This window comes from Neopsephotus bourkii, unplaced genomic scaffold (genome assembly GCF_033783945.1).
Source record: "Neopsephotus bourkii isolate Nb327-2 ecotype Australia unplaced genomic scaffold, CSIRO-AGI_Nbou_v1 NB_1019, whole genome shotgun sequence".
NCBI lineage: Eukaryota > Metazoa > Chordata > Aves > Psittaciformes > Psittacidae > Neopsephotus > Neopsephotus bourkii.
The window spans coordinates 49,078-63,612 of record NW_026901508.1 but is presented as its reverse complement, the minus strand read 5'-3'; the positions used below and the strand labels follow the sequence as shown (position 1 = coordinate 63,612).

At 47.1% G+C, this 14,535-nt stretch overlaps 1 protein-coding gene across 1 annotated transcript; it reads right to left on the bottom strand.

Annotated features, from left to right (window-relative positions):
• Nucleotides 1-10,951: 10,951 nt before the first annotated feature.
• On the bottom strand, nucleotides 10,952-14,218 carry LOC133215960 (adenosine 5'-monophosphoramidase HINT1-like). The gene is made up of 3 exons (XM_061360333.1): nucleotides 13,738-14,218; nucleotides 12,059-12,167; nucleotides 10,952-11,291 (listed from the first exon to the last, which is right to left on the bottom strand). The coding sequence occupies exons 1-3, from the start codon at nucleotides 13,908-13,910 to the stop codon at nucleotides 11,127-11,129; spliced, it is 447 nt and encodes a 148-aa protein (XP_061216317.1). The 5' UTR covers nucleotides 13,911-14,218; the 3' UTR covers nucleotides 10,952-11,126.
• Between the last annotated feature and the right edge of the window lie 317 nt (nucleotides 14,219-14,535).

Below are 14,535 nucleotides of genomic sequence, written 5' to 3'. Positions count from 1 at the left end.
GGGCTCAGTAAACAAGAAAACATTGATAAAATATTGTAACCAATGGTGGCCTTTATATACTTTGGAAGATCAGGAGAAATGGCCTAAAAATGGAACTCTGAATTATAATACATTGTTACAATTAATGTTGCTTTTGAGGCGGCAGGGAAAATGGGATAAAGTGATGTATGCAGATATATTTTTCACTTTAAGAAACCACCCGGAGTGGCAAACAGAAAGTTAAATTAATATAGCTCTACCAGATCCCTAATTTTGGCTTTGGAAAAGGAAAGGGAAAACCATAAAGCTAAGCTGGAGAGATGTTTTCCAGTCTGTGATATTGGGAGCAGAAGGACTTGGGAATGTTAAAGAAGTGAGGAGAGTCGGAAACATGTAGAGAAGAAAGCTGAGTCGTGCTGTAGGCACGGCTACAGTGGCTGCTTTGGGACAAGTAGAAACTGGTGGAGGGACTAATGTGAGAGGACGAGGCAGAGGTAGAGGAGGAATGACAGGCAGAGATGAGAAATTGAATTATCTTGTGGGATGGGATCAGTGTGCATACTGTAAGGAGTTTGGATGTTGGAAGTGAGACTGCCCTGGGGGGAGTGCCCTGGGGTGGCTCCAGTGATTGAATTAGAGCTAGACTGACAGGGAGCTGGGGGATCTACCCTAGCAGATCCACTGATTAAATTAAAACGAGGAACTAGAGGAAATAAAGTGGAATTTTAAGTGGATACAGGAGCAACTTATTCAATCTTAAATCAGAGGAAAAGAATTTGTGAAACCTTTAGAGTATAAATTGGGAAAACAAATAGGACTGCATAAATTTTTATACATACCAAATCCTCCAGAAATCTTTATTAGGGTGAGAAGCAACATTTAAAGAAGGCAAAATGGAATTAGGAGTCCAAAATAATCAGTTAATTGAAGTTTGGAGTTTAACTTTAATTCAATAGAGATGCAGAGAGGGTTGACCAATGTACAGGGGGGTTGTACAGAGGGGTTGGAGGAATTCGATTGCTTAAGCAAAGGTATTGTCTGTACCTATCATGCCTACTAAGCAGAACAAAAGCACTAGCTGTTGGTAAGGAAAAGCAGACACCTGGTTCTATTGACAAGGAAAAGCAGACACCTGATTCTACTGATAAGCACCTTTTGATAGGGAAAAGCAGACCCCTGAATCTACTGTTAAGGGGGAGAAGCAGATGGTTGATGGCTGGGACCAAACCCTAAGGCCGTATGTGAAGACTAAAAGGTGAAAAGTTAAAGAAGAGGAAGACTCATTTACTTCATCTTGAAGACCCCTACCCACAGGAGGAAGACTCATTTACTTCATCTTGAGACCCCTGCCTATGACCAGAGGGGGCACTGCGCAGGCGCAAAGGACCTTCTAGCTCACTGTAATACGAAGCGGAGATAGGACATGAATATGTATAGGCATATGGTGCAACCTTATAAACGTAGAGGGAAATAACACTGGGGCACGCATGACTTTGAGGAATTATCCCCGTGCATCTCAGCGCTGAATAAAAAGCATACCTACTTTACAACTTTAACGAAGTTGTGGAGTCTATTCCGCTATCAACAGAAAAGCAAACAGGAGGATCTCCCTCAAATAGAAGAAATCCTTAATCAGGTATATCTGAGAGTATGGGCATCTGAAGTTCCAGGTAAGGAAAAAAAAAAAAAAATAAAAAAATCTTTGCCTGTTAAAGTAGAAATAAAAGGGGGGGGCCTGCCCAATTAGAACAAAACAATATCCCTTAAAATTGGAGGATCAAAAGGGAAACAAAGAAATAAAAAAAAATGGATTATTAATTGAATGTGAATTGGAATATAACACTCTTATCTTGCCATGAAAGAAATCCGATGGGAAAATTTACAGATTAGTTCAAAATCTCAGAGCAATCAAATTGTGGAGGACATTCATTCAGTAGTAGCTAATCTGTATACCTTATTGACTAAATTGAATACTAATCAGGGGTGGTTTACCGTTCTGGACTTAAAGGATACATTTTTCTGTCTGCCCCTGGCCAAAGAAAGTAAAAATTTATTTGATTTCGAATGGGAAAACCCTGAAACAGGTAGAATGACACAACTCACGTGAACAGTGTGTTACCTCAGGGATTTAAAAAATAGAATGACCAGGTTTGGAAATCAATTGGCACTAGAATTAGAATTCTGGGAAACACCCACCCAGACAGGAACTTAACTATGGTATGTGGACGACCTGATAACTGCTACCAAAACTGGGAAAGAATGTGTTCAATAGACTGTAGAATTGTTAAACTTTCTGGGGCTAAAATGGATACCCGGTATCTAAACTGAAGGCTCAACTAATTCGAACTTGAGTATCTTATTTAGGATTCAAAATAACAGAAGGACAACCAGAACTTGGAGCAGCTAAGAAGGAAGCAATCTGCCAAACACCTTGACCATCCACAGTTAATGATATCCGGACATTTCTGGGAATGACTGGATGGTGTCAACTCTGGATCCATGATTATGGTGTTCTGAAATGGTGATAAGAACTGCTGAAAAAGGGTGGACACACACATCACGAGTAAAAGGACCGGTAAAATAATGGAGGGTCGTGACTGAACCTGGAGACATCAAGCTGACCCTAAAAAGGACTTAATGAGTAACTGAGGGAATTCATATTGACTCTTGTAAAATTATGAGGGACATACAGGTATAACTGGGCTCAGAGTTTCAATTGTTAAAAGTATATTACTGTTTGTAGGGAGGACCAGGAATCATTTTTGAGAAATCAGTTACAGTCCTTTTGCATTCGGTGTAAAATTATCACCTCATTGGAACAGTTGTTTCGAGGCAAATGATATTGCCATAAATAACCGACAGAAAATATACCTCTGACCTATCAGAGAGGGCAAGACTGGAGGGAATAAGGTGTTGCAGCTGAAAAGGTCTGCCGAGGGCTGCAACCCCTGGGGCTGTGACCGCTGAGCACTATGATCCTGACCGGACCTCTTTTGGTGTTGGTCCTGATAAGACCCGTATGGGAAACTGCCGTGGCTGCTAGAAACAACAACTGTAGTGAATGTGTTACTACAACTAGACGAGGAAAAGTGACCTCTCAAACACTGTTCTATCACACCATGTATGAATGCAAGGGAATGGTAACTGGCTACTATATATATATTCAAACTCAATATGGACTTTGTAAAGAAGGAACTAAAATGGTATGTTTTAATCCGAAAAAACTCCCCTATCAATATTGGATAGAGATAAGAACAAACTCAGCAGAAGGAAGACTAATGGCAACAAGCCAAATAATAACTAATCTAAGACAACCTGTATGAGTAACCTTTGATGCCTGTGACACTACTGATGATGACCTATATTCAAATTGTGGAAACTTGGATTGGAGGAGGTATTATAGAGAAGGTGAATAATATATTTGTCTCCGACCAAAAGAGAAATCATATTTACCTACAGGTTGTTATGCAGATTGGGAATATGATAATGAATCCAAAAGAAGTTACCATTTTCGTGGACATACTGGATGGAGTTGTGCCTATTGGAGTATAACTCCTACATGGGGATGGCCCCAAGAATGCAAGGGATCCCAATTGAGGGCAAAAATTAGAAAGGGAATAACTTTTGCCAATTGCACAGCCCATTCTTGTAATCCTGTCAATCTAACTATCTGGAATCCAGGACAATGGAGATGAGAGGAGGTAAAAATTGGACTAGTAATTTATGGAACTGGAGAAGATCCAGGGGTGATTTTACAAGTAGTAATTAAGGAAAAATCTAGAGCGTCAGTGCAACACCACTTATTATTCAATTCTGTCTATCAAGAAATAGAAACAGGAGTCCAATATAAAATTCCCACAGTTGCTAAAAATCTCTTTGTAAATCTTGCTGAAAATATAGCTAAAGCACTGAATGTAACTAACTGCTATGTTTGTGGGGGAACTAACCAAGGGGAGAGATGGCCCTGGGAGGCAATGGAGAATAATATAAGCAACCCTGCAATTTGGAAAAATCGAAAAGGGAAAAACAGGAGACAACAATGGATCTTACAAACAAATATAATTGGGAAAAGTTGTTGGCAGAATTTAGAAAATGGTGGGAAACTAGTAGGAAATTTACTTTGTAAAGGGGGTTATATATGGAACAGAACAAAGACTGGGAAAAATGGGGAAATCCTATAGAAATAAATCAGTGATTCAGTAACTAGACTAATGAAACTAACATATGAAACAGTTGGCCCACTCCAGATGGACATGATTGGATCTGTGGTAAAATAGCCTTTGCATTTTTACCTCAAAATTGGACAGGATCATGTATATTAGGAACCATCAGACCCAGTTTCTTTTTGTTGCCTATAAGCCAAGAGGAACGCTTGGGAGTCCAGTTATATACAGAAACAGGTGAACTAAGAAAAAAAAACAAAACAAAACACAACTATATAAAAGAGAACTACAAACTGGTAATTGGAAAGACAATGAGTGGCTACCTGAACGAATAATTTCTTATTATGATCCAGCGACTTGGGCTGAAGATGGGTCCTGGGGATACAGGACTCCTATATATATGCTGAATAGGATTATAAGATTACAAGCTGTAGTAGAAATAATAGTAAATAAAACAGAAAATGCTTTAAGACTAGTTGCAAAGCAAAATGCTAAAATGAGAACTGCAATATACCAGAATCGTTTGGCTTTGGATTATTTGCTAGCTCAAGAAGGAGGGGTCTGTGGAAAATACGATCTCAGTAATTGCTGTTTAGAAATAGATGATGAGGGAAGAGTCATAAATGAACTTGTGGGAGAAATGAAAAAGATAGCCCATGTTCCAGTATCAACCTGGAATGGAATCAATTTAGGAGGATTGGGATCTTGGGGACAATTCTTAAATAGGGATTGGATCACTAAAATCGGTATAGTGATATTAGGAATATTTGGAGGACTATTAATTATTCCACGTATAATCCCATGTTTCACCAGATTGATACATACAGTTATACAAAACATGCAATTAACCATCATGCCATTGGAACCAGAAAATAAGGGAGGAACCCACTTGTTAATGATATTAAAAACAAAGATGACTCCATTATTATCTGCTGCTCAAAAGGCAGTTATTAAATTGGAGGCCAAGACACGAATCAATAAGTTACATAAAAACAAAGGGGGGAATTGTGAGGTATATAGGAATGATTCGTGTCAGAAACTTAGGAGTCCTTGTCATCATTGCACTTTGGGAGGAATCGAAAATCATGTGTAGAATGTATAGGAATGATCAGATTAAGATGGGAGTTCCTGTAAATACAATGATGAAAGAAAAGAAGGAACAAAGGAATAATCCTTACTAATCAAAGTCTTTGTTACTTTAAGGGGTACTTTGTTTAACTACTTGAATGTCTCAGATGCTTTGCTAACTACAGAGGGTGTTTTGTTTAACTGCTTGAATACCTTAAGGGGGTTAAGTAATCAAGGGATACATTCTGTTATGGGATGAGGTGAAACTTGTGTAACTATATAAGAAATGGAATTGAGGGGGCTAAGATAGTGGTTAAGCTTGTGACAGACATTCCCTGTTAATGTATTGCCAAGGAATTCAATGACTTTTTAAGAAGTTTCATCACCCAAAGATAAGATCCCAGCAACAGGAGGAGAACAATGAAAAAGAATCACTTCGGTATTTGGGTGAAGGAGACGACAGGATTGGCTGAAACCCAAGACCGAGGAGTATAAGACACTGTACCCCAGAACTCTCGGTGTGCGTTGCTGGTGGAGTGAAGGCTCCCCTGCGCACCCAGCGCTGCTTGCTTATTGCTTCTCAATAAATTGTAAATAAATTAAATTTGGACCAAAACCCTGTCTATGCTAAATTTTTATAACATGGCCAAGGATGATACCTCCTGGGGTTTGAAGAAGTTACCTTCATGGTTACTTGATCTCTCCTGGTTAAGGCAAGTAGTTGCAGGAATATTAATATTAATTGTTTTAATATTGATTACTTGTGGTATAACAAAATTTTCTTCCTGGAATTATAAATGATCTATGAAAAATTATGAAGATTGAAAAAGAAATGAAATGTAAATATCAAGTAGAAAAAGGAAACTATTTCAAAAATACTCTGGATGGTAATAGTAATATATAACATGTTGCAACAGAATTTTCAAAAGGACAGAAAAAGGGGTATAGACATTTGTTGGTACTAACAGACACCTTTTCAGGTTGGCCAGAAGCCTTTCCAACTAGAAGCACACAAGCCAGGGAGGTAACAAAAATACTGTTAAAGGATGATTGTGAGAATTTCAAAGGTATGTGCAGCGTGAATTTATCTGACCATTCTGAATCAATTCATGCTAAGCTGTGAAAATTGCAGGAAAATATGCAAGACCTTAAAATTGTTGGAGGTGGATTGGATGAATGGCTAAATAACCTAGGAATTACTGGATGGTTCAGGGAAATACTTAAGCAAGGCCTTCTAATCTTACCTATAGGATTACTCATTTTAATGATTGTACCTTGCATAACAAAATGTATATCGAAATCACTTCATAAATCGATAGAAGGAACATGGATAGCGATGTCATAAATAATAGAGTAAAAGAATTTACTCACTTTATACAAAAAGGGGGGATTGATGCAGAGGGTTGACCAATGTACAGGGGGGTTGTACAGGGGGGTTAGAGGAATTCGCTTGTTTAAGCAAAGGTATTGTCTGTGCCTATCATGCCTACTAAGCAGAACAAAGGCACTAACTATTGATAAGGAAAAGCAGACACTTTGTTCTATTGACAAGGAAAAGCAGACACCTGATTCTACCCATAAGCACCTACTGATAGAGAAAAGCAGACACCTGAATCTACTGTTAAGGGGGAGAAGCAGATGGTTTATGGTTGGGAACAAGCCCTAAGGCCATAAGTGAAGACTAAAAGGTGAGAAGTTCAAGAAGAGGAAGACTCATTTACTTAGTCTAGAGACCATTGCCCATGACCAGAGAGGGCACTGTGCAAGCACAAAGGACCTTCTAGTTCATTGTAATACGAAGCGGGGATAGGACATGAATATGTATAGGCGTATGGTGCAACCTTATAAATGTAGAGGGAAACAACACTGAGACAGGCATGACTTTGAGGAATTATCCCCGTGTGTCTCAGAGCTGAATAAAAAGCATACCTACTTTACAACTTTAACGAGTTGTGGAGTCAATCCGTGCATCACTGGGAGAAAAGAAAGCAAAAATAAAATACAAAGCGCGTTACTCGCCTGCCGTTTTCGCTTGTCCCCGCCCCCTTGGCGGATCAGCCCTCCTCAACGCGGTGCTTACAGGGCCTCAGGGAGTTTGTGCGCCCTTGGGGCCACGAAGGAGAACACACCGGGCGAGTCCGCCCAGGGGGCTGCGCCGTGTAGTGCTGCGAGCCTGTGGGCGGGAAACGAGGCCTCCGAAGAGGCTCCTGGAGCTAGAACTACTGTCTCCTCGTATTTATCACCCCACCGACTCCACCCCAAACGTGCCTGCGGCTTTTTGGTGCTGCTCCTTCCAGTCAAATGACTGCTTCTGCCGGGGCGGGCCTTAACTTTGAGGAACATTTTGCAGAACCAACAGAACTCGCTCTGAATTGCTCCCTGAAAGGCCCGCTTCAACTTCAGGCGCTTCTAAGATGCACCCCTCCTGGGAGAAAAGAAAGCACAAAATAAATACAAAGCGCGTGTCCAGCATTGGTGGCTCGAGGGCCGACCGAGAGGGGCTTTGCGCTGAGCTGCGTAGGAGGCTTTTAGAAAAAGAGGCAGCGCCCCCAAAGCTGCCCAAGGGTGCCCTGCATCCCTGGGGAATAGCGAGCAATTTGATCGGGCTACACAACCGCATTGCAGCTTATATAACCCCTGCTTTCCTCTCTATCGGACTAAGGATAACATTAGCCGGCTTTGCGGCAAGGCCACGTTGTCGGCTCACGGTCAACTTGGTGTCACGCTCAACTTGGAGCCCCCCCGCGTCCTTTCCTACAAATCTACTTCCCAGCCCGTCGGCCTCCAGCACATACCGGTGCGTGGGGTTGTTCCACCCCAGGTGCCGGACTCGTGCATGTTCAGGCTCCTCAGGCGGTCTCGAACCGGATCGTTTCCCACGATGGGAGGGACTTTGTTCACCCAGTCCCTGCCTTGAGGTTCAGGGACTTGAGGCACGTGGGAACAGTGACTGCCAGTGAAAACGGAGGAAAAAAAAATCGTTGAGTACCTCGCTCAGCCTTCTCCATGTTGGTTGTCACTAGATCATCTCCCGTCTTACTTACTGGAGGGGAGTGGGCCCTTGCTTCCACCCTCTGCGGGCTTCCTTTTTGTGCTTGAGTTTGGCCAGGAGCTCCTCGCTCATCCACATGGGCCTCCCGGCATTTTGGCCCGACTTCCTGCTCCTTGGGATGGACCAACTCCTGAGCTTGGAGTAGGTGACCCTCCAATACGAACCAGCTTTCTTGGGCCCCTCTTGCCTCCAGGGCCTTATTCCATGGGACGCTTCCAAGCAGATGCCTGAAGAGGCCGCGGTCAGCTCTCCTCAAGTGCAGGGGTGCGAGCTTGCCTTTCCACCCTCCTCTCGAGCGCCTGAACTCCACCGTCTCACGATCACTGCAGCCAAGGTTGCCTTTGCATCCCCAACAAGCTCCTCCTTGTTGGCCAGTAGGAGGGCCAGCGGAGTACCTCTCCTCGTTGGCCCCTCTGGCGCTTGGGTGAGGAAGCTGTCGTCCACACGCTCCAGGAACCTCCTAGGTTGCTTATGCCCCGCTGTGTTGTCCCTCCAGCCAATACCGTGAGGACCAGGGCCTGCGAACGCGAGGCTGCTCCTGTTTGTCTTTAGGGGGCCTCACCCACTTGCTCTTCCTGGTCGGGCGGCCTATAGCAGCCACCCGCAACAATGCCACCCACACCCATCTTCTCTTCCATCCTTACCCATAAGCTCTCGGTCGGCTCATCAGCCCTCCCCAGGCAGGGCTCCATGCAGTCCAGCTGTTCTCTTACCTAAAAGGGCCACTCCCCCTCCTCATTTTCCCACCCTGTCCTTCCTAAAGAGTCACAGGAGCCACCCCACCACGCCTCCGTGATCCCAACGAGGTAGTAGCCCTGCAACCGCACATGCATCTCCGGCTCCTCATGCTTATTCACCGTACCGCGTGCGATCGCGTACAGGCACTTCAGAGAGGCACCCCAGCATGTTGGCTCCCTAGAAAGGGCTTTGGGGACTTCTCCAAAAGGGCGCCTTTTAGGAGCTTCTTTGCTTACATGCAAATGCTGGAGGTGACCTGCTGCCTGCAACCAGCCCTGTCTGACACAGGGCAGACCCTGACCTCTTCTGGCAGAGGCAGCCACCCCTGGAGCACTGTTTCCGGTTCTGGTCCCCGCAATTCCAACAAAGATGCAGGCAGAGTGGAGAGGGTCCCGAGGAGGGCCACAAAGATGATCAAAGGGCAGGACAACCTGCCCTATGAGCAAAAACTGAACGAGTTGGGTCTTTTCTCCCTTGGAGAAGAGAAGGCTCGGGGGGGGGGGGGACGACGACGACACGACAACACACAACACACCTCAGCAGTCTTCCACTACTTAAAGGGGGGGCAACAAAGAGAGGAAAGATGCACTCTCTTCACAAGGAGCCGCATAGGGACGACAGGTACAAGTCTGTGCCAGAAGAGAGGTTTCATCACCATACAAGACAAACGTGCGGTTTGCTTTTTTGTTCTTTTGGGATTTTTTTAAACAGTGAGAACAATCAACCACTGGAACAGCCTCCCCAGGGATGCGGTACAGTCCCCAGCGCTGGGGAGGGGGGCGGGGGAGGGCTGATAGCCTTGCTCTCTCTGAAGTATCGGCAACGCTGCCTGTGAGGAGAGACATCAATTCCACCAGGCACCACAGGCTTCCAAAACTTACGGTAATCACCCAGTCCCTCTGAATGTATAAGCCATACCAGCTTCTTCAAAATTCCCCTGCCCCCGGAAGTAGGAACACCTCCTAAATACCTTAGGGAGTTTGCACAGGCAGAACAATCGATGTTACCTAGCTCGATCATTCGGTAAGCAAGCGCTGCATTGCACTCCACTGCACCTCACCAGTGCAGTTTCAAGGAAACATCCTATATCAGTTTCCATCGCCTCCCGGGAAAGATTAAATAAAGGCCAAGTCCCCGGGTTGCTTACGTGCCAGCGTCGCCAAACTTCACCTGATCACTTAAAAGAAAAACAGAAAGACGAAGTTTGCCGTCTCCCTGTCATGTACTTTTGGTTTGGGTCTGGCGGGGACGGAGGAGACTTTCCCCGTAGCAGCCCTCATAGTGCTGCGCTGGGTAGTTGTAGCTAGAAGGGCTTTGATAACACAGCAGTGTTTTGGCTACTGCTGAGCAGTGCTCCCACAGCATGGAGGCTGTCTCTCTAACCACCCTTCCCCCCAGCATCCGATAAGCTGGGGGTGGGCAAGACCTTGGGAGGGGACAGAGCCAGGACAGCTGACCCAAACTGACAAATTTCACAACTGTCCACTGTGCTATGGAAGCGGCAAAGCTGCCATTCAGGCCAATTGTTTTCTCCTACCGTATATACCCCTCCTCACCAGAAAAGGGACATCAACGGGGCCTTACTACACAGCCATTCATCGAGTGCTCCAACAGGAATTGGATGCTCCCAGCACACTGCACCGTGCTGAAACCACCCCTGTACGGCCTGCCTGTAGTGTCCCATACAGTATTTTCTAGAGGTTCAGCAGCAGCCTACACTGGCTCTATGCACACTTGCATCCCACTTCCCAAAAAGCTAAGAGATTGCACCCAACAAGACGCAGGAGGCTGCTATGCGGTTCCCCTGTCAGGCTTCAAATGACAGGGCAAATCACTATCTATCGACGGAACACTGTTAACAGACCGAAACATTCCACATACTTACGCTCCGGGGAGACACCGTTTTAACTTGCAGAACTATTTCCCCTCAGTAAGATGCACAAGACAGAGATGATATCCCCATGCTAAATCTTTATTGTGCAACTGCCGCTCAAAGCTTTTATTACCTTCCACAGACACGCCTCACGAGAAATTAGACACCAACAGTGGCTAGGCTGACGGGCAACAGACGAAATGCATCCAGTGATGATTTGTACGCCTGCAGCAACTCTTGGACTACAAAAGCCTTAGCCAGGCGGCCAGCCCAACTGATGGCCACCCAGAATACGTAGGTGCACATGATGGACAGGCTGCCCACCCTCTGGCCCTTCACCCGCAACCGTCCGGAATCCATCAGTCAGGCCCAGGTGAGCAGCACACTTCTTGCCAACAGTCATTAAACGCCCGAGAAGCTGGAGGAGGAAGTACGAAACCATAAATAAAATAAATAAAAAGCCACACGCAAAGGGGGCGACAAGGGAAGGGACGAGAGCAGAGAACCACCCAGAGAAACCAGATTGCCAATTCCTAGCAAGTCAACCGCTGCGCCTCAAAATTACTGCCTGTCCGCCCGCAACCACCGTTTCCCAAGCAGAGCTACAAAGACCGACTGTGCACGCTATAAGGGGGTGGGGGGTGAAGAGCTACTCAATTTCTGTCAAGCTAGACAGTAACAGAGTACTAATCAACCACAGAAGCTAAGTTTGTCTCCGGGTTAAAGCCCCCATTAATATCTTCAGGCGACGTAAGCAATTCCAGCCGGAAATAAACCTTAGGCTGCCTTTTGCGTGGGTTTACAGAGCCTTTGAACTTGACTTTTATAGCTAAAAGTGAAGCATCCAACACTTCTCAGCCAACTTTGCCCTTCCTCACCCCTGACCTGCCAAAACCCCCAAGCCCTCTTCCCCATATCAGAAGTACTACTGCTCTTACTCTAAACCATGACAATAGGCAGCAGACTGCGCTCCACGACAACACTGCATTTTGCACCAGAACTACATACCCAGGGATGAGCATTGCTTTAGCTCACTACTTTTAGTCAGAAAGCTCAACTCCATTACAAGCCAGAAAACCCAAGCTAGCCTGCTACTGTGCCCTATCAAGAGGAAAAGGGGGGGCGGGGAAAGAGGAACTAACTACAGGTACAGTTTAGCATACAGAAGGCTACCGCAGTACTTACAGATTCACCAGGATCTTCTGCTTCAGGTAACCTGATCACTGCCTCCTTAGGCATGACAAGGAAAAGCGTCGGAGCTTGGGGTGAAAGGTCATGCATGGAACACAAGGCGCTGGAGGAAGAGTAAGCAGTTAAAACGTAATTGCCTCCAGAAAAAGGCAATAGCCGAAGCAAATCAGTAAGCCCCAAAGAACTCGCACAGAAGCAGATTACCACATACCCCAAACACAAGCCAAAACGGTGACTTCTCTTACGCGATATCAACGCTTTATACGCAAAACCCACCACAGTTACAGAGCCCCCCTCCAGAACTGGGATTCGGCATCCAAGACGATGGGGGCAAGGAGACGGGCCAGCACTTCAGATTAGCAACCTCCAGTAGGTTTGAATTCAGGTTGACCATTTCCTAAGCAGTTTATCAATTTGAGATGTGGTCCACACAGAGGCAGGAACAAATGACTTAACTGAATCAGCAAAGAATTTAGTGAAGCGCAAGATGAGCGGCCATTCACTCTCCATGGTACAGGGAGCTCAAGTACTAAACAAAAGCATAACCACAGGAAGCCTGCAAGCGTGTAGTACGAGCCTGTCCTCTGTACTGCACCTAAACCCTACCTTCAAAAGAAGAAGACACCTCGAACTGCTCATCATCAGCACTCCAATGACAAAATTCAACGGGATACTAACTGAAAGTTCCCATCGTGTACGTGATGGCTGCTTTTTCTTCCCCCCCCCACCCCCCCCACCCCCCCCAGCAGTCTAAGCAGCTCACTCCGGCTCCAAGCAGGCTGTGATGCGCCAGCATCAGTGAACCTTGCAAGCATGCTCTTATCACGGTCCCACTTCACCACCAGAACAAGGTCCGAGAAGCTTTTGCAGCCTGGCCGGTTTCTAGAATTTTTTCTTCTTCTTTTTCTTTTTGCAATAGAAAACTAAGAAAAGCTGTCATTCTTTGCCTTAATAATCCGGTTTGGGTGTTCAGAAAGAAAGCCCAGCACAGCAGAGCCGTGAAATGTCTACAGTGGTATTACGAGGCACATCAAGACTTCCGTTTCTCCAACACAGAACTAAGTCACTCATTACGGTCACTGCTCAGACGTTTGCTGTTTACATACATACGTACACACATCACACACACCCCGGCATCCCCGAGGAGGTTGGCTGCGCGCGCTTAATCTAAGGTTTCAAGGCTAACATCCTACACGAGGCAGGACCACTCCCATCCCCCGCCAGCCAACTTTGCACGACTTGCACTGCCAAAGGGATATCACGCGGCAAACGTCTGCGGCCTACGCCAAGCGCGTTCCCGTCAGAGGCCCTCCTCTACGCGCGCGCGCACACGGCACGGTGGGGCTGGGAACCAAGGCGAGCCGGACAGCATCAGCAACCCAGTACGCGCCGCGACAGCCGGGGACGGGGGAGGCGCACCGAGAAAGCGCGATGCGCGATGGTTTAGGGACGGTGCAGTAGAGAGCGCAACATCCCAGAGAGGCCCCGTCCGTCCCCCGTCCCTCCAGCCACCCGCAGCAACGCCGCCACCCGCCCTGCCCCGCTCCCGGGCCCCCCACCGCGCAACGGGTCCTCGGCTCAGGGAGCCTGCGAGCGCGGGGGCAGCGGGACTGGGAGCGGAGGAGGAGCCGCGCACAGAGCAAAGCCGCGGCTACCCCCACCTCCTCATTCACCTCGTCCTCGTAGATGACGCTGGCGGGGAAGCGTCTTGCCGATGATCTTTCCGAAGACAGTAGCGGCGCCACCGGGCCACGCGGCCCGCGCCCCGACGATCTCGATAGCCACCACAAAGCCCTTTGTCGCCCCCGCGCTTCCTCCGCTCGGCCAGGCCCTCCGCAGAGCCCATTGGACCGCCAAATCGCCGCCGGCCGATCCCGCGCTTCGATTGGCTGCCTCGCCTGCCGTTTTCGCTTGTCCCCGCCCCCTTGGCGGATCAGCCCTCCTCGACGCGGTGCTTACAGGGCCTCAGGGAGTTTGCGCGCCCTTGGGGCCACGAAGGAGAACACACCGGGCGAGTCCGCGCAGGGGGCTGCGCCGTGTAGTGCTGCGAGCCTGTGGGCGGGAAACGAGGCCTCCGAAGAGGCTCCTGGAGCTAGAACTACTGTCTCCTCGTATTTATCACCCCACCGACTCCACCCCAAACGTGCCTGCGGCTTTTTGGTGCTGCTCCTTCCAGTCAAATGACTGCTTCTGCCGGGGCGGGCCTTAACTTTGAGGAACATTTTGCAGAAGCCAAGAGAAGCCGCTCTGAATTGCTCCCTGAAAGGCCCAGCTCAACTTCAGGCGCTTCTCATGCACCCCTCCTGGGAGAAAAGAAAGACACAAAATAAATACAAAGCGCGTGTCCAGCAGTGGTGGCTCGAGGGCCGACCGAGAGGGGCTTTGCGCTGAGCTGCGTAGGAGGCTTTTAGAAAAAGAGGCAGCGCCCCCAAAGCTGCCCAAGGGTGCCCTGCATCCCTGGGGAATAGCGA